This window comes from Rhinolophus sinicus, linkage group LG14 (assembly GCF_036562045.2).
Source record: "Rhinolophus sinicus isolate RSC01 linkage group LG14, ASM3656204v1, whole genome shotgun sequence".
Classification (NCBI taxonomy): Eukaryota; Metazoa; Chordata; class Mammalia; order Chiroptera; family Rhinolophidae; genus Rhinolophus; species Rhinolophus sinicus.
Genome location: NC_133763.1, coordinates 51,575,711 through 51,593,104, shown reverse-complemented (window position 1 = coordinate 51,593,104; position 17,394 = coordinate 51,575,711). Strand labels below are relative to the sequence as shown.

Sequence of the window (17,394 nt, the reverse complement as noted above, 5' to 3'; positions counted from 1 at the left end):
CCAGCAGTCTCGATAGACCCACGCCAAGCAAGAGTGCCAGAGAAAGAGACCCCGAGACCTTCAGAAGACAAGCCCAGGTCTGGAACGGGTTTCCAGTACTTTCTGAAACCTGGAGACGGGGGCAGGGGGACTAGAAAGACACTGGCCAGGGATGAAGGGGGTTGTAGTTCTAGTTTCTTTGGTCCAGAGAAGATTCGTGTCAATTCAGCGATGTCCCCATTGGGCCCTGCAGTCAGCTGCATTCTTGGCAGAAAGAAAAAGATCCCTGGACGAGGGGAACGATGTGCAGAGACAGCCCCAAACGCTATGCTGAAGAGCTGCAGTCAGCATTTCCTGAGTGCTTTTCATTTCTGCACAGCACATGGCGTTACTCATTGGTAAATCTCTAATCGCAGGATCTGTGCCTCCGACCAGTTCTTTCCCGACTGAGGACGCACACAGGCGGGCTCAGAGGTCCCACAAGGCCCCACCCCAGACAGGGTCAGAGCCAAAGTCAGGAGCCACCTCCTCCCACCAGGACTCGGACCACGGAGCTGAGCTGCTGAATGGGGACATCCAAGTCCTCTGAATGCCAGAGTCCTCACGTCACAGTGTCTGGGATGTCTGGACACCGCCCAAACGTGGACAACAAAATGCCCATCTTCCAGAGGCACTAATCATGTTCTTTCATCCTCCCTGAAAAGTGAAAAGAACCCAGGCCAGGAATTCAAACAGACACATTCACATCATTTATTAAATGTACCATACAAAGAATAGGCCACGGGACAAATCAGAAGTGGAAGGGCCCGTGACGACAGTCCAGTCTGAACCCCTTGTTTTACAAATGAAAGAACGGCACAAAGAAACCTGAACACATTACGGACAGGGCCAGTACGTGACGCAGAAACACACGGACTTAAGGCTTCCCGGTCTGAGCCGAATAGAACCGAAAGACTTAATCTATGTTGATTTTTAATTTCTCTGCGTCCTATAGTACCATATTCTGATGCTTAGCTCCTTCTTGAGGCTATAGGAAGGGCCCTAAAGGAAACACAGTGCGTGGCAGGGTGATTCAAAGCCAGGAAAATAGACCAACTGTGAAGCAGAGGATGCAGAGGGATCAGGGGAAGAATTCAGTTCCTCCCCAAGAGTCCCGCCCACCCGCCCTCTGCCCCCAAACCACACACACTGAGCCCCATTTGCCGCAGGGGCAAAGTACTTGCCTTCCTGAGGGGCAGACCAGGTGTGGCGGAGGAAGGGGCAAGAGGCAGGCAGGGAAGCGAACAAGAAAAGGCTTTCTAACAGTGTCGTTCTGAAATGAAGGCCCGTGTCACAGCACTGCTGCCAGGGTCAACACACCCGAACGCGGCAAGAAAAGGCCGCAGAACTCTGGGATACAAGCAAAAACACCAATAACTTAGCAAAATAAATACAAAGAGAGTTTTGCTGAGAGAGACGCAACCCAGTGCAAACAGGTTTTAGGCTCTGAGTCAGTCGAGAAGACAGGTGTGCTTTGCACTGCATGTCAGGGGAAAAACCCTAAGACCTTCTGTCCCACAGAACTGTCTGGGGTCCTACAGACTCCCTGCTAAAAGGTACTTCCTGAAGGTCCATTCCCTCCTCCCCAGAGTGGCCGGCTGGCCAATCAGAGCTCAGGTAGCCCAGTGTCCACCTGAAGGAGGCCTGGGTCAGCAGGAGCTGAGGGTGGACAAAGTAGGAAAACAGTTTGTTGCCAAGAACAGAGCTGTGTTTGCGAGAGGAACTTAGTTCCCCAGGATACTCTCCAGTCACTGGGGACATCTGTGCCCCCAGCTTCTAAGTTGAGGCAAGTCCTGTCCCCTCTTCAGCTCTCCTGACCGGAAGAGGGCCTGGCTTCAGGGGCAGCTGAACTCCAGTCTACAACAGAAGGGAAGCTCTGCTAAGAGAAAAATAGTAACTATGGAGACGAGGACACCGCCCTGCAGTGTCCAGAGGGGGCGCTCATCCTCCATCCACCCAGCACTCAGAGGCCGGGAGTGCGGGGGACGGCGGGGCGCCAACTACCCCAAGCCCCGCGCAGCCAGGGAACAGTCAGGGAGTCAGAGTCAGTGCTAACGGCCTGCGGGGCGATGGGCTTCTCCACAGGCGAGAGGCGGCAGTGACAGCGGCGGCAGTCTCCGTCACCTCATGTTTCCACCACTCGGATGAGAGGCATGGGCTTAGGGCTGGGGGGCTTGGCTATCCGGACGCTGCAAAGGAAATTGGAAACACTGAGTCCTGTACGGTTGCCCACCCTTCACAGAGCCGCCCCTCCACGTGTGTCTCCGGAATTCTACACTGCGGTGCCGGCTGAGCTCCCAGGTTCCAAAGGCTCTGAAACAGTCATTGGCAGTGACGCCTAAGAGAAGACCTGGATGTGGGACTTTGGTCTGGTGACTGGGGTGATGAAAAGACAGGGGTCAGTTAAACAACTGAGAAGTGGGTCTCGCTGGGACTCTTGATTTTTTTTTTTCAAAGTCTTGGACCTTTTTGTGAATCTCTTGGGGAAACTAAAGGCTTTCTCCCAACAAAAACGCTCATATTACACATACACAATTTTTGCCGGCAGTTTCAGGGGGTTCATCCACCTCTAGCCTCCTGGGGGTGGTGGCAGCAGGCTCTACTCTAACCTCGTTAGGAAATGGTTTGGGTGGATCAGATCAGAGACTGATAGAATAAAGTTGGGATTTAAGAGTCTGTCCTTGCTTTGGCTTCCCATAGCTCAGTCCCTCTTTCCTCCACTTCCTCCTTGGGCCCCACGCAGGACACACCCACTCACCTGCCCAGGTTCTCTGTCTTGGCCCAGGTCTGGGTGCTGAAGTTGCTATGGCTGACTTGTTTCTCTATCAGGTGTTCCATCCGGTCGTGCATCTCTAAATTCTGTAACAAGTTATGAGGTTAGAATTGGCCCTTTTCCTGGCTTGCTGTTGGTCACGTTTAACTAGCTCGTTCGGGTCTCTCCATCTGTTTGCGCTGCTGTCACCCCCACCCCTACTATGCGTGCCACCACCGGGTGCCCTCTCCCCTCCCCTTCCCTGCTCCAGCCCCCTTCCCTGAGGACGTGTTCTCTCAGTAGTCTGTGCTGTAGATCATTTCCTGTACATCATTTCCTAGCGTCAGTTGAGATATTTACTTGCCCTTCTAATACACTATTCTATAAAGTATTCTTAGATCTTTTTTTAATGTATTTTATCTCTAAATCTAGACTGCAAACTCCCTGAAGGTCAAACAGCCCTGTTCTCCCATTTCTTTTTATTGCCACACAGTGGCTGCCATCTTCAGGTAGTTGACAGACAGGAAGGGCTGTAAGGGAAGGCGGAAGTTAGACTACGAGGGACTCAGCTAATCGAGCCCATCGCCTCGGCCATGGAGAAGATGCCACCTATCAAATGCCTCCTCCTTCTCAGCCCAGCTCCGCTGTCAGCTCCACTGCCAAGACCATACTCAGAATCAAGGGCTCGTCTCCATGCCCCCAGGGCATGGGGCTTGTCCCACGATAACACAGCCCTCCCAAGTGGGGACAGGTCTTTCCATTGGCAGCAACTCCCTGAAGGGTCTCAGACATCATTTACTCAGCTGAACCGAAGACCAGTCCCAGATACTCACTTCTGAGCAGCCGCTGGACAGGACCAAGACCCCCCCCCACCCAAGAACCTCTCCCTCCCTCAAGTCCAGTCTTCTCAAGAGCCTGCTCCCTTCCCGGGGCCGCCCAGCACACACACCTCTGCTTCCAGGTAAGCAATTTTCTCCTTGAGCTCCTGGATGGTGGTGTCTTTTGTCTGGATCACAGCTTTTGAATTCTGGAGCTGCAAAGGTGTGGGAGACACTGGAGCTCATTCTGAAATGACTCATTACAGACTCATCGAACTTCGGCCCGCTGCCGGAGAAGCCCGCAGAGACAAAACGCAGTTTGCACCATTCACACGGCTTGCTTAGCTTTTCTATAAAAACCTTCATCTCAGTCGCTATTAAACTGAATTATTCTAGGTGTGGGGGTAGGAGTGCAAGGGGTTCGGCACCCTGATAATCCAAAGTAATGAATGATTCAAAAACCATTCCTTTGACTTGGGGAAATACAAATTATTTATTCACATAGGAAATATTTATTGAGTGTTTACTATAAAGCAGGCCCTATTCTGGACAATGAGAAATGGCAGTGACCAAGACAGAAAAATCCTAGCCCTCCTGGAGCTGACATGCAGCTAACATGCTCTCCCACTTAGGGCGGGTCTTAAGTTTTCAAAACAGTTCTGCAAATCTTGCGGCTGCCACCCTAAGACTCAGGCAGGGGGAGGAAGAAAATCTGCCACGAGGTACAGGGTTGAAAATCTGCACACAGATAAGTGCGCTTATTATGACTTAAGTGTTCATTTACCATCTCTCTTCAAAGTGTAAAAGAAACTAACCTTTTCCTTCTTTCCCATTGGAAAGCAGAAGGCAAATGATCAAAAACGGGAGAAAAGCAAATCCCAATCATGCGACTCTAGCGACTGGTAGCCAGAGTGTTTCATGGGACACTTAGGCACAGAAGCCAAGCTCCCAGGAGAATAAAGAAATCAAAGGGGAGACCTGACAGGCAGGCAGGGCTGGACTCAGGGTGGTGCCTTCCCGGGGTAACCCGAGTCGAGCAGGGGTCTTACCTGCTCTATCATCTGCCGGACTTTCCGCTGCTGGCTCTTCAGCATGTCATCCAGGTGGTGAATCTTCTCCCGCAGCCCAGCCACCTCCTTTTCCAGGGAAGCAGCCCTGGGGACCAAGGTCAGAAGGCTGAGGCAAGCGGAAAAGATACTTTGTCTACCTAGTCCCAGGGAGGGTCTTGGGCTCGGGGTTCCATCAGGGCTGATCCCCTCTGCCCAACTGCCCAGTGGTCAGCCATAAGGAGCAGGTGAAGGGACACCTTTGAGCATCCCAACGGGAGTGTCACGAGAGATCATCTAGACCAAATGAGGAAACTGAGGCTCCGAAAGGTGAGAGGGGATAAGACATTCTAGATAGCTCTAGAGGGCAAAACTAGAACCAACAGGTAGGTAGGCATCCCAGGGAAGTAGGTCTTATGTAGACACAGAAAGACTTTCTTAGAACTGGAGCTGTCAGAAGTGGGCTGCCTCGTGTGTAATAAGCTCCTCAGTCCTGGAAAGAATCAAACAGGAGCTGGGATTATGACACCCAACACCATCAAGCCGGTGGCCGGGATTTTATATCAAGGAGATCAGATCCAACGCTCCTTCTAGCTTCTCCACACAAGTCTGCTTCTAAGTCTCCAGATGCTGTTTCCTGTGCATCTTCTGAGCAAACTGGGCCAAAATGGCCACAGGTCAGGTGGCTGGATGAGTGTCCTAGAGGTCAGACCTCTGAAGAATTCTGGTACCCAACACTCTCGGGTTCTACCTAGGGAAGCAGACAAGTGCCCGCGGCCAGCAGGTGGGCAGTTCTGGGGTGCACTGGGGTATAATGCAGTCTGAGACCCCCAACGACCTTCCTAAGCTTCAAACATTCTAAGTTTCCACCCTCAGCTCTCCAGTACTATCTTTCTCAGTCTCCTTTCATTTAGAATTTCAGCATTTACGATGCAGAACTATCACTTGCCATCCCCAAGCCTCGGTTTGGGATTATCTGGTCCTTTCTGTTTCTCATGCTTCTTCCTCTCCGGCCTGCCTGTGAGCACCCCACTGTTGGGGAAGACGAGTGCCAAGTCATTTAAAGCAATTCTTGGGAGGAAGTCGAGTCACAAAAGAGGCCACACGTCTGCATGTCCTACGCCAGGCAGGCCTCCATCACGGTTATCTCAAAGGAGAGAAAATGCCCCCAGCAGACTGAGGGTTCCAAGAGGGCAAGGATCGTGTCTGTTAACCTTGGAATTCCTTAGAAGGCCCTTCAGGTAATGTCTGTTGAACTTGAAAAGGTCCAACTCCTACAGTGGAGATCAGACCCAATGTGCTGATATTAAATTTGATTTACCACTTGAGATCTTATTAATTGCGAACAGCATAAAAAATTTCCAAATTCCTGAAGGTCCAGAGTGGCCCAATCTTTGGTCTGTAAGTTTCACCGTCTGGGGCCTCTGAACCCCTGATTAGAGGGCATCTGCAAAACCATCGAACCTCAGAGTAGAAAGGATCTCAGAAAACCCCTATGTGCCACTAGACACGTGGTTCTCAGTTTCTGAGTTGGTTCAGTATGTCTTCGCAAAGCTGTTCACTGTATTTTTGATCAGCACGACTTGTGAGGAAGTTACCTGACTCTACTCTCAAATAGTTTACAGTCAGGTGTTGTTTGGAGACAGGAAACTGTGGCGTGACAATACCCCATCCACAGGCAGAATAACGGCCTGTGGGATGATGTGCGTCAATGGCAGATGCTTTTCCAGCTCTCAGTTGACCTTGGCTCTCAAACCATAAAAGCCTTTGCTTGAGGATATCACCTCATGAAAAATGAACTCCCCAGAGATGGCGGCCGCTCAAGCAGTCTGTCCCTGGGCGGGGCCCCGAGCTGAGCAGGCATCGTGTGAGTCAGAGATGGAAGATCTGACATCAGCGCCAGCTTCTTCCCCAGGTCTGGCCACCCTGGGAGCTGCAGCCTGCAGGGCCCGCCCTCCCCTCCCTGCACCCCAGCTTCACGCTCAACAGGGCCCTTACTTTTCTTGTTCTGCTCGGCAGTCAGCATTCTTGCTCCGAAGTTCCTCAAGGGCTGTCTCCCCTTCCCTAACCTTCGCCAGTAAGGCCTGATGCTCCTGGAGGGGGCCAAAGGAAAGAAAATCGAGGATGAGGGGATGGCAAGTTTCTGCGACAGATTGGGCACGAGGGCTGGGGCTCAGACCCTACTGGGCCTGGGACAGCTGCCAAAGAGCAGCAGGCCAAGCTGGTTTGATGGGGCACCCTCCCCCCTCAGGGACAAACCTCCCCAGCCTCAGCCAGCTGCCTGGAGGGAGAGCCTGGCCCTGCATTACCCGGGCCCACCGGCCAGCTATGGCCACCAAACCCTCAGAAACCAGGCCAAGTGGCTCTTCAAGGGCAGCTGTATCAAATCGGCTAAAATGGAAATGGGTGCAATTCTAGTTAGCGAGGGATGAAGCTAGATGAGAGAAATGCCTTCTCTTCCTTGAAGGCTGAAAGGTACTCGAAGGTAGTGGCCAAAGGAAGCTGTGAAGTGTGTTTTTCTGGAGCTTCTCAGAAAAGGAGAGTCTGTATAGCCATGTCAGTGGACCCCGGCACCCCCCACCCGGGGTCTGCGCACGACGGGCGGGGTCCAGCGGTTACCATCTCCATGCCCGACAGGCGCCTCTGCAGCTCTCCCACTTCCGTCTCCTTCTGCTCCACTCGGTCCTCTGCTCTCTGCAGGGCCACATGACTCTGCTCTGCCTCTCTCTGATACTGGCTGAGTGTGACCTAAGACACAGGAGGGGGATGTGTGTAGTGGGAGGAGGAAAGAGAGCAAGTGTGGATAAAAACCTTAGAAAAGAGCCCAGGAGCCTGGGCGTGGTGATGGGAGGTGGAGGCAGCTCTGCTAAGCACACCTCCGTCTCCCATCACCACTCTGGGACCACTTGGGTGACGAGCAGGTCAACTCCACGCCCAAGGTGCACTGGCACAAAGTGGGTGGGGCTGCACCTCAGAGCGACACGGGGAACCCATAGGCACCACCCTGCAATGGCTGACTTCAACATGCCCTCACGTTCTCCAAAGCTGCCCCAGGTTAACCCAATGCCATGGCTTTCCTACAAATGCAAACATAGAGAAGCCAGGGGAGGGTATCTCCACACCCTTCCTTCTGTCCCCAACTCTTCCTCAGCCTAGTTTCAAGCCCTATTGCAGCCTACATACAAAGGCCAAGGGCTACTAAGCACCAGGAAGAATTTTTTTATTTTAATCTGAGATGATGAACTCATTAGGAAAGGATAGTAGCAGAATTTTAGGATGAAAAAGGAAACAACTTGCCCCCTTCCCTCCCACATGCATTTTGCAAGTCCTAATTATCCTTCGGGGTTCAGCTTAGACACCCTTTCTTCCAGGGAGCTGCTAAGCCTGGGTGAGGAGCCCCGAGAGGACACACAGCCCTTCCTTCTTAGAGCACTAAGCAGACTGTGCCTGGCCACTCGTGTGCACCCCACAGTAGGCTGTCAGCTTCATGGTGGCAGAGACCTCGAGCACCATTACATTTCCGGAGCTCAGCAGAGTACCCAGCACGGCCACTGCTCGATGAGATGACAAACAGAATTGATGCTCATCGTGTCCAACCAACCTATTCAAGGTCACACAGCTAGAACCCAGTGACTCCATCATCCATTTCAATGCTTCCCAGTTACCCCACAATGACCCCGCCATCCGTTACCGAAAGAGAACCCACGTAACCTCTGGAAAGCCTAACCGGCCCTGGGAAAACAGAACACCAGCAGCCAGTTTGTCCGGCTCCTCCCAAGTTAGAATCAGGGAGGAGACCGCAAAGCTCAGGATGATGGGTGATGGGACATGTCCACGCTGCACACCAGCCCTGGCCACAGCAGACTCACTGCAAATCCTTCCTGACAGCAACAGCCAGTAGAACGGGAAACCCACGCTTCATGGCAGGTTGTTTTCAAGGTAACTGACAAGCTTGCCCTTCCTACTCCCAGGTTCAGAAATGTAGGCCAGAGAGTTTAACTCGTGAGGGGACGCTGAGAAAGCCATCAAACATCCAAAGTTAGCCTGGAACAGGACAGCCCCACGGGCAGGAACTTAAAAACAAGGCCTCTCATTTCTGTACATGAACCTCGCACGCAGGTTGATGGGTGCTCGGAACACAGCGTCAGCAGGCTATGGGCCAATTCTCACACTTCACTGTAGGATAACAAGAGAAACAGAAAACTACGCCCCCTGCCACCACTGTCCTTGTAGCTCCAGCCAGCCCTGCCCTCAAGGAACCTCTTCATCATAAGAGAGGGTGCCAACCTACCCCAACAGTGGGACCACCCCAGGAGCACTGCTGCAGGTGGGTGCTGTGTACCACGGGGTTTAAAGGACAGCCCCTGCAAAGAAGCCAAGGGCGGTGGCTGTAGCTGTCCAGGGCCTCTGGCCCTGGGCTTGTACTCAGGACACTTTAGCTCAAGCTTTGAAACCCAGGGCTAACAGAGTCCTCCACGCGTGGCCAAAGCCGACAAGTACTTCACAGTCCTTCTCAAAGCAGAAATTCTTTGCCAGAAATCAGTCTGATCAGTGCTGCAGCCTCAGCCTCCCCTTGCTCCTGATCTGCTCTAAGAAGGTAGGGAACAGCCGGTCAGCAAGCTGATGCGTCACCAACCACGTTATCCCAGTTGCGAAAGCTGAAATAGATGCGGCGAACGCCTTCACTGCACAGCTACTTTGTTCCGAGCAAACTAATCCCTATACTGCCCAAAGTCCAAACCATTCAGGAGAGGAAAACCTACCTGCCTATTATACTGGTCACTCAGCACAACAGAGGAGAGCTTGTATTTCTAAACTCCTTCAGAGTAATGAATATATTTACATATATTATCTCACTCAATCCACACACCAAACTCGTGAGGGATAGTCCATGACTGCTTTTTACAAAAGTTGACACTGATGCGTAGGGAGGTTAAATTCCTTGCTCAAATAAACACTTCGACTGCAAGGGAAGCAGCCGATCATTCTCAGTGCCCTCCTTTCTCACCCTCAAAACTTGTCTCAGTCTCATGAGAGAGAAGAGTTCAGGGTGGCCTTCCCCTTTGCGCCAGCTCCCGGCATGCCTGGGCAGGGCATAAGCCTATCATTACATATTTATGACATAAATACCTTACGTGTGGATGAATAATAGCAGATAACACATGGCTAATCTCACACAGAGTAGTTAGAAACACCGCCCAGTGTTTGCTCAGTGTATCTCAGGTTATACTCAAACAATTATCTGGAAAAGTACGGAAGACTTCACACACTTTTAATAATGGGGGCTTTCACTTTCTACTTAGACTTTTTTTTTTTTTTTTTTTTTTTTATGGAGGGCACAGCTCACAGTGGCCCACGCCACTGAACCGGCCACCTTGGTGTGATCAGCACCACGCTCTAACCAACTGAGCTAACCGGCCACCCCGCTTTTGTATTTTTAAATCCATAATAATCTAGTATTATTTTTATAACAATAATTGAGATATTTGTTCAAGATCACAAAGCTCTGCAAAGTAAAGCCAAGACTAGATTTAAAGCCCCCTGACTCTATGGGCACCGTTTTTTCCACAGCCACAAAGATTCAGCCATTTGTCCAGCACACAAAAGGTGCCCAGCTTATGACAGGCACGCCAGGCACCAAGGATGCAGTGGAGAAGCTGACAGCAACAGTCCTTGCCTACATGGTACCTGAAGCCCAGTAGTTCTTATCGTGGTACTTAGGGAAACGACTTTTGAATGCCCCGCTCTCCCAGACCAGCACCACGGCTCAACTTCAGTAGAGCTGACCTTTGACCTATGGGCTAGCCTTGGACAACAAAAACTATGAATACCCAGCAGAGGGACAAGGAGACAGGAAGTGCCCCACGTGTCAAAGCCTAGCCTTTCCAGTGGATGGCACCCATACAGAAAGACAAGAAGTCCATACCGAGAAGGTGGCTGGTACCTGTATCCAGCTGCCCCACCCTTGGGACACCTTCTGCCCAAATCCCACATCTCACCTCAAAAGCCACACGGTCTGACTGGTGCTGCCACTCAGCCTCCCGCAGCTTGGACAGCAAGTCCCTCACGGTCTTCCTCAAGCTCTCAGCATCTTCATTTACACAGGCGTCCACCTATGGCCAGAGCAGGGAAGGGAAGGTGAAGCCACCGTGTTTGTGACTTGGTAAGAGAAGGTTCGCCCCCACACACACTTCTTAGGACCATCGTGCTCAGACCACCCTCACAAAAAAATTCACATCACACAGGGGAGAGTGGGTGTTAGGCACCCAGAGTTCTGAGTTCTTCATATGAAAACACTCTCTCCTCAGACCCTAAGAAACTCAACTAGCCTCAAGTCACCCGATTATTTTAGGACACACTCTGTCATTTTTATCCATGTACCAGCTGATCAACAGGTATGTGTGTGTCAATGCCGTGTGTGTGTGTCAATGCCGTGTGTGTTTGTGTGTGTGTTCTGCTTCCAACAGACCAGCTCTCTGACAGTGAAGACCTTGTTCCCCTTTGAGTGCAGCCTCAAGGGCAGGGACTGTATCACACCCATCACGAGGGGTGCATCCCAAACACACATCTTTTGCTATTTTCTGCACCTAGCACAGAGATCGGCACATAAAGGGTTACTGATGGACGGGCAGGTTTGGGGCAAAAGCACCCCATTGGCCCAGGACTGAATCCATGGAGAAAAAGGTCTCTCTCCAGATGCGCCCACCGTGGTCTGGCAATTAGGGCTGAGTTGGCATGTAGGGTCTGGCACCCACCTGGGCCGCCTAGGTACCTGACACCAGTTACCAGCTAGCTCCCTGTGAGTCTGACAGGAAAACCTGTCTTGCACAATGGGAAGCAGCAACACCTTCAAACCAGGACACAGAGCTCTCAGCTGGGAAGGGGGTGAGGGGTCCCAGTCGCTGGGTTATTACTGAGTCCTGTGGGCTTTCAGACGCCTCACCACGCCCTGCCTTATATATGGGCTGCTTCAGAAACAAGATAACATCCGGTAGGGCTTGGAGCTCATGAGAAGAAAGAGGCTGGACAGATAATACCAGGTGTTATTACATCTTGCTGCCAACAGCACATTTGCCAAATATGGTGATTCAGGGGAAGGGAAAAATCCAAGCTGTACATGTGAAGTGAGCAGCCAGAACCATAACATTCCAAATCCAGCTGTCAGGAAGTTCTCCGGCCAGGTCTCCATATCTCTACCTAAGCTGTCGGCCAGGTGAGAACGATTTAAAAGGGCTCCTGGAGCATAACCATTATGTGTCTACTTCGGAGGGTGTTCTCAGAGGACTATTTAATGACACAAAATTTTCATGATATAGAGAAAAAAGGGAGTTATGAAATCGCACGTAGGAGTTAGAAACAACAAACTAGAGTTTAACACAGCAATGTAGATAGATCTAAAAGCGTGCTGTTGTATAAAAAAAGGAAGAAACAAAAATATAATATCAGTCCTTTATGAAAATTGAAAATATATTTAATAGGCATATTTATATCATACTTTGAATATATTAGAGTGAGTACCTTTTGGTGGGGGAAGGGAGAGGCCAAAACAATAAATAAAAACGTAAAACCAGGGAGAGGCCTTTAGGGGTAGCCCTCATTCAGCTCTGTACCTGAGAGCCAAAAACCCAGAACCCCAAAAAACACCCACCCAAACAAATACAAAGAAATGCTATACACAGTATAATCTCAATATTGTAAATAGACATATATTTGCAGTGAAGGAAAGGCAAGAAATGTCACCAAACTGTGGGTTTTCTCTGGGTAGATTACAATTGGTTTTTTTTTTTCTTTTACTTTGGTATCTGAATTTGCCAAATTTTCTATAATAAACAAGTCTTTGTATTATATAGTCTTACAAAATAATAACATGTCATTTTTTAAAAGTACAGCCGTGTTTGTCAATCATACCTCAATAAAGTGGGGGGGGGGAGATTTAAAAAAAAAGTACAGCCATGGGAGGAAAAAATCTGTTGTTATTCAAAAGCATGAGGTAGATTTATAAGTACGAACATGGAATGAATGTTGTACTATACTCTTTTTTAAAAAAGTAAGGAATTTATTGATCATGACCTTGTACGTGTGAAAAATATGTGTATATTACATACATACATTTATGTATGTACATATGGTACCTGGGTATATATTAAGATACACAGGCATACGTGATATTTAAATGTGGCTGTCTGTGTATAGAAAAACACTCTGGAACACTGGTACTCAACTTTGGCTAAACGTTACAATCACCTGAAGAGACTTTAAAAGTCCTGATGCCAAGGCCACATCTCAGACCAATTAAATTACAATCTCTAGGGTCAGCACAGAGGCATCATGTCCTTTAAAAGCTCCGAAGGCCATTGCAATGGGCAGCGAAGGCTGACGAGCCACTGTTCTAGAAGGATCCACCCACTTCAGTCAGTTAACAGTAGATCCTCCCAAGGACTAGGATTGGGAGAAGAGAACTTCCACTTATGTTCCTCCATTGTTCGAAGTTTTACGACAAGGAAGCACTACACTTATTATACTTAGTGAGAGAGAAAGCAATAAACAAAGGGATCAGGGAGGAGGCCCTGTGTCTCCTGGCTAAGCAGGAGTTACCAGCTTTCCCTGTCACCTACCTCCGGAGGGCTGCTGTACAGGGTGCTGGGACTTTCACTAAAGCCATTTGGCTTTTCTAGCACCACCTGTTCAAGGAAAAATAAAATTGGTGGTTAAATCGGTCCCAAGCAAACAACTTCAAAACATTATTCTCCTAAAAGCTCAAATCTTAGATAGATAGATAGATAGATAGATAGATAGATAGATAGATAGATAGATAGATGAGAGAGAAGGAGGAAGAGGAAGAAAAGAAGGGAGGGAGGGAGGGAGGGAAAGAGGAAGGGTGGGAGAAAGACAGGAGAGAGGAAACAAAGACGCCCAGTGCTGGGTGGGAAACGTGGAAAGGAGAGGAGTGGAGAACCTCCTGCAGCCTTGAGAGGGAATTGAGAGGGACCACTCGAGCCTTGTGGGGAGGACAAAGGAAACCTCAGGCTAAAGCCCTTTCAGCAGACTGGAAAGTATGCAGGCCCAGTCCTTGCAGCCCAGGGGATACAAGCAGCTGCCTGCCACAAACAAAGCGTTTCCCTCACCCCGGGGATTCTGACAAGGTTTGACAAAGCATAAATCAAAAGGGGAAGCAGCGTGTGCTGCAATTCTTTCCAACCCAAAGCCTGATTATTTCTCACATGACTGTTGGTTTGTGCAAACACGGGGCCTGGACTTCTGGGCCAGTCTCTCAGCACAGTTTGTTCTTCAGTCACCTGACAAAGCACCTCCCACCAACCAGATGTGAACTCAGGCAGTGAAAGTCCTACCTTCAGCCAAAGCAAAATGCATTAGGACCAATCGGCTGACACGCAGCCAGTACACGCCCAAACCAAAGGGAAATTCGGCTGCCACTAGCTCTAGGTCACAGTTCCCCTCAGGAGCAGGGGGGCAGGGGCTGCTGGAGAAACACCATCCCACCCAAACCAAACACCAGTGACAGACAGACAACTCAGAATCGACAGGAGGATGAGGATGAAGTCATGAAAGAGACAGTTCTAGTCCCCTCGGGACATTTCCATCCTCAAATTGTAGAAAAGCTGAAAAGCAGGATCTAAGGGTTGTCCATCCCAAGAAGGCTTGGGCAATCGATTAAATCGCACAAACATTTCCTGGACCTTCTGCATCCCAGCCCCTGTGCTGGGTGTGGGGATGCAGAGACAGGGGTGACCCTGACCTGGGGGCGTCTTCCCCCTCCCAGGGAAGAGGTAGCGATACCCACAGGTAAATAACAGCCAAGGACCCAGGCTTCCACTTTACACTACAGGTGTCACCCAAATTAAACAAGATCAACTTACAAGTTTAGAGTTTTAGGTGACTGTCGGCTTTATAAAACACTATAGTACAGGATGGATCCCACAATCCTTATAGATAAGACGTTTTGCCAATGCCATAATGATAATTTTATTCATATAAATTTAATATTTGGACAGCGTTTTAGGCACAGGTGTACTTATACCGTGTTTGCCCAAAAATAAGACCTAGCCAGACCATCAGTTCTAATGCGTCTTTTGGAGCAAAAATTAATACAAGATCCGGTCTTATTTTAATATAAGACCGGGTAGAATAGAATAGAATAGAATAGAATAGAATAGAATAGAATAGAATACCGGGTCTTATACTAATTTTTGCTCAAAAAGATGCATTAGAGCTGATGGTCGGGCGAAGTCTTCTTTTCGAGGAAACGCGATATGTGGGCTGACAATGTGTCAATGCCAGTGCCCATGCTGGAGCGCCCTAACAAGGCAGCATCACCTATATTTTCTCCTCTCCTGGCAGCAGTATTAGATTTGGCACCCAGTGGGTGACTGGTAAATGGGACTGCCTGCTACGACCCCGCCTCCTCAGTGGGGACCCAACCACGGATCATTTCCCGTTACCTGTATCTCCTGTCTATGGCGACCCTCTCCTGGATCCCTTTCGAGCTTGCTACTTATATCCTCCCGGAGCTTCTGCAGGCAGCTCCTGGCCTAGGAAGGGAGGGGAAGAAGCTTTAGGTTTGGGATAAGGAAAGAGAGCATGCCAACTCATTCACCTGTGCCCATCCCAACCCTTACTCCAAGGAGTCAGGTACCACTCTGGGCTCTGGCTGGGGGAAGGAGGGACCCTCGTCACGTGGGGCTGCAGCCTAGTCCCTCCTGTACAAGCAATAAAATAAGCAAACCCTCCGCCCTGGGGAGCTAACATTCTAGGTGGGGAGACACACAACACAAAAGACAAATAAATAAAAACACGTAATGTTATATAGAGACAAGTGCCGGGGTGAGGGTGAGGAAAAGCTGGGGAAGCAAAGCTGGTCATTTTAGATAGCAGGGGATAAGGGTAGGCACCTGGTACTTAAATCGGATCCTACAAAAGAAGGGAGCCCCCAAAATGTGAGATTTAGAGAAAGGACGTAGGTCGTTTCCACAGAAGGAAGGGGTACCCACCTCCTGGATGTACTGGACCTCACTCTTCAGCTGGTTAATATTCTTCTCATGGATCATCTTATCTCCAGACCTCCCCTTCAAGTACACCTAACATATGGAAAAGAACGCTATGTAGTTAAGAATAAGAAACCTCCAGCTAAATGAACTCTACACAGATCCTCCCAGACCCCGCTGGTGGGAGGATCAACTGTAAAAACCTTCCTGGGAGGCAATTTGGTGATTCAGATCAGAGGACTTACAACTATGTTTACGCTTTGATCTATAAAATCTACTTCTGGAAATTTGCCCTAATGAAATAAATTTAGTTAAACTGGCATGAACACTCTGTAAATTCATGGAAAGTGGGTAAAGGGGATTTATACATTTTTCTCTGTATGCCATGTTTGAATCATTTGCAATTGAGAAAATGTTTCTGTATTACCTGTGTTATAAAACACATACACACAACTGACTAGCATATATGTTCCACAAAATATTGTTTATGGCAGCAAAAAACAGACAAAATGTCCAACAATGAAGAATGACTTAAATGAATTATGGCATAGCTATAATAGAATACTATGCAGCCATTAGAATGCCAGATATTTACAGTTATAGACACAGAAGACGTTATAAACCACCATTAAAGGGGGGGAGCAAGCAAACTGTAGAATAAAGTGTACAATACAACTTTATTTTTTGAAAAACTGCATAAGAATATAAAAATGTCTGAGAGGACATACAATAAAGTGTTAATGATTACATTGATAGACTTATGGAATAGTTTTACTTTCTTCAAGGTCAGGCAATGACTTTGAGTAAGAAAAAAAATTAATTAAAGGCATCCAGATTGCAGATGACACGATCATATATATAGAATAATCTAAGGAATCCACAGAAAAACTATTAGAACAAATAAAGGAATTCAGTAAGGTTGTTTGATTTAAGAGGCATATACAAAAAAATACCTGTAGTTGTATTTCTATATAATAGCAATAAACAATCTAAAAATGAAAGTAATAAAACAATTCCATTTACAACAGCAACAACCAAAAAATACTTAGAAATCCATTTAAGAATGTTCAAGACTTTCTGAAAATTACTGAACACTATTAAAAGAAATAAAAGAAAACCCCCCAAAATGCACAACATTCCGTTTTTATGGATGGGAAAGCTTAATATTGTTAAGATGGCAATACTCCCAAATTGATCTACAGAGTCAACAAAATTCATATCAAAATCAAAGCTGGATTCTTTGCAAAAACTGACAAATTGATCGTAAAATTCAGATGGAAATGCAAAGGATCCTAAAGAGCTATAGCAATCTTGAAAAAGAACACATTTAATACAAGGCTACAGAAATCAAGATAGAGTAGGACTAGCATAAGGATAGATATAGATCAATGGAATATAATTGAGAGTCCAGAAATAATAATAATAAAAATATATACTCAATAGATTTTGGACAACGGTGCCAATACCATTCAATGAGGGAAGAACAGTCTTTTCAACAAACAATGTTGGTAAAAAAATCCACATGCAAAAGAATGAAGTTGGACCCCTTCCTTGCAACACACACAAAAATTAACCTGAGATGGATCATAGACCTAATTTGTAAGAGCTATAATTCTCTGAAGAAAATGTAGGAATAAATCTTTGTGGCCTTGATTAGGCCAAGCCTTCTTAGATTCAATACCAAAAGCAAAAGTGACCAAAAAACATGTATAATTTGGATTTCATCACATTAAAAACTTTTGTTTCAAAGGCCATCA

The 17,394-nt window shown here is 48.1% G+C and overlaps 1 protein-coding gene across 2 annotated transcripts in view; it reads right to left on the bottom strand.

Annotated features, from left to right (window-relative positions):
- Positions 1 to 715: 715 nt before the first annotated feature.
- Positions 716 to 17,394, bottom strand: part of TUFT1 (tuftelin 1) — a 35,786-nt gene continuing 19,107 nt past the window's right edge. For both annotated transcript variants that reach the window (XM_019740024.2, XM_019740023.2), the window contains 10 exons: positions 15,644 to 15,730; positions 15,095 to 15,184; positions 13,250 to 13,315; positions 10,634 to 10,747; positions 7,254 to 7,382; positions 6,633 to 6,727; positions 4,638 to 4,743; positions 3,720 to 3,803; positions 2,777 to 2,877; positions 716 to 2,207 (listed from right to left, as the gene is read on the bottom strand). In XM_019740024.2, coding sequence (XP_019595583.1) covers positions 2,144 to 2,207; positions 2,777 to 2,877; positions 3,720 to 3,803; positions 4,638 to 4,743; positions 6,633 to 6,727; positions 7,254 to 7,382; positions 10,634 to 10,747; positions 13,250 to 13,315; positions 15,095 to 15,184; positions 15,644 to 15,730 — 936 coding nt within the window. In that variant the 3' untranslated portion in view covers positions 716 to 2,143. The remainder of the gene's footprint in view (positions 2,208 to 2,776; positions 2,878 to 3,719; positions 3,804 to 4,637; positions 4,744 to 6,632; positions 6,728 to 7,253; positions 7,383 to 10,633; positions 10,748 to 13,249; positions 13,316 to 15,094; positions 15,185 to 15,643; positions 15,731 to 17,394) is intronic.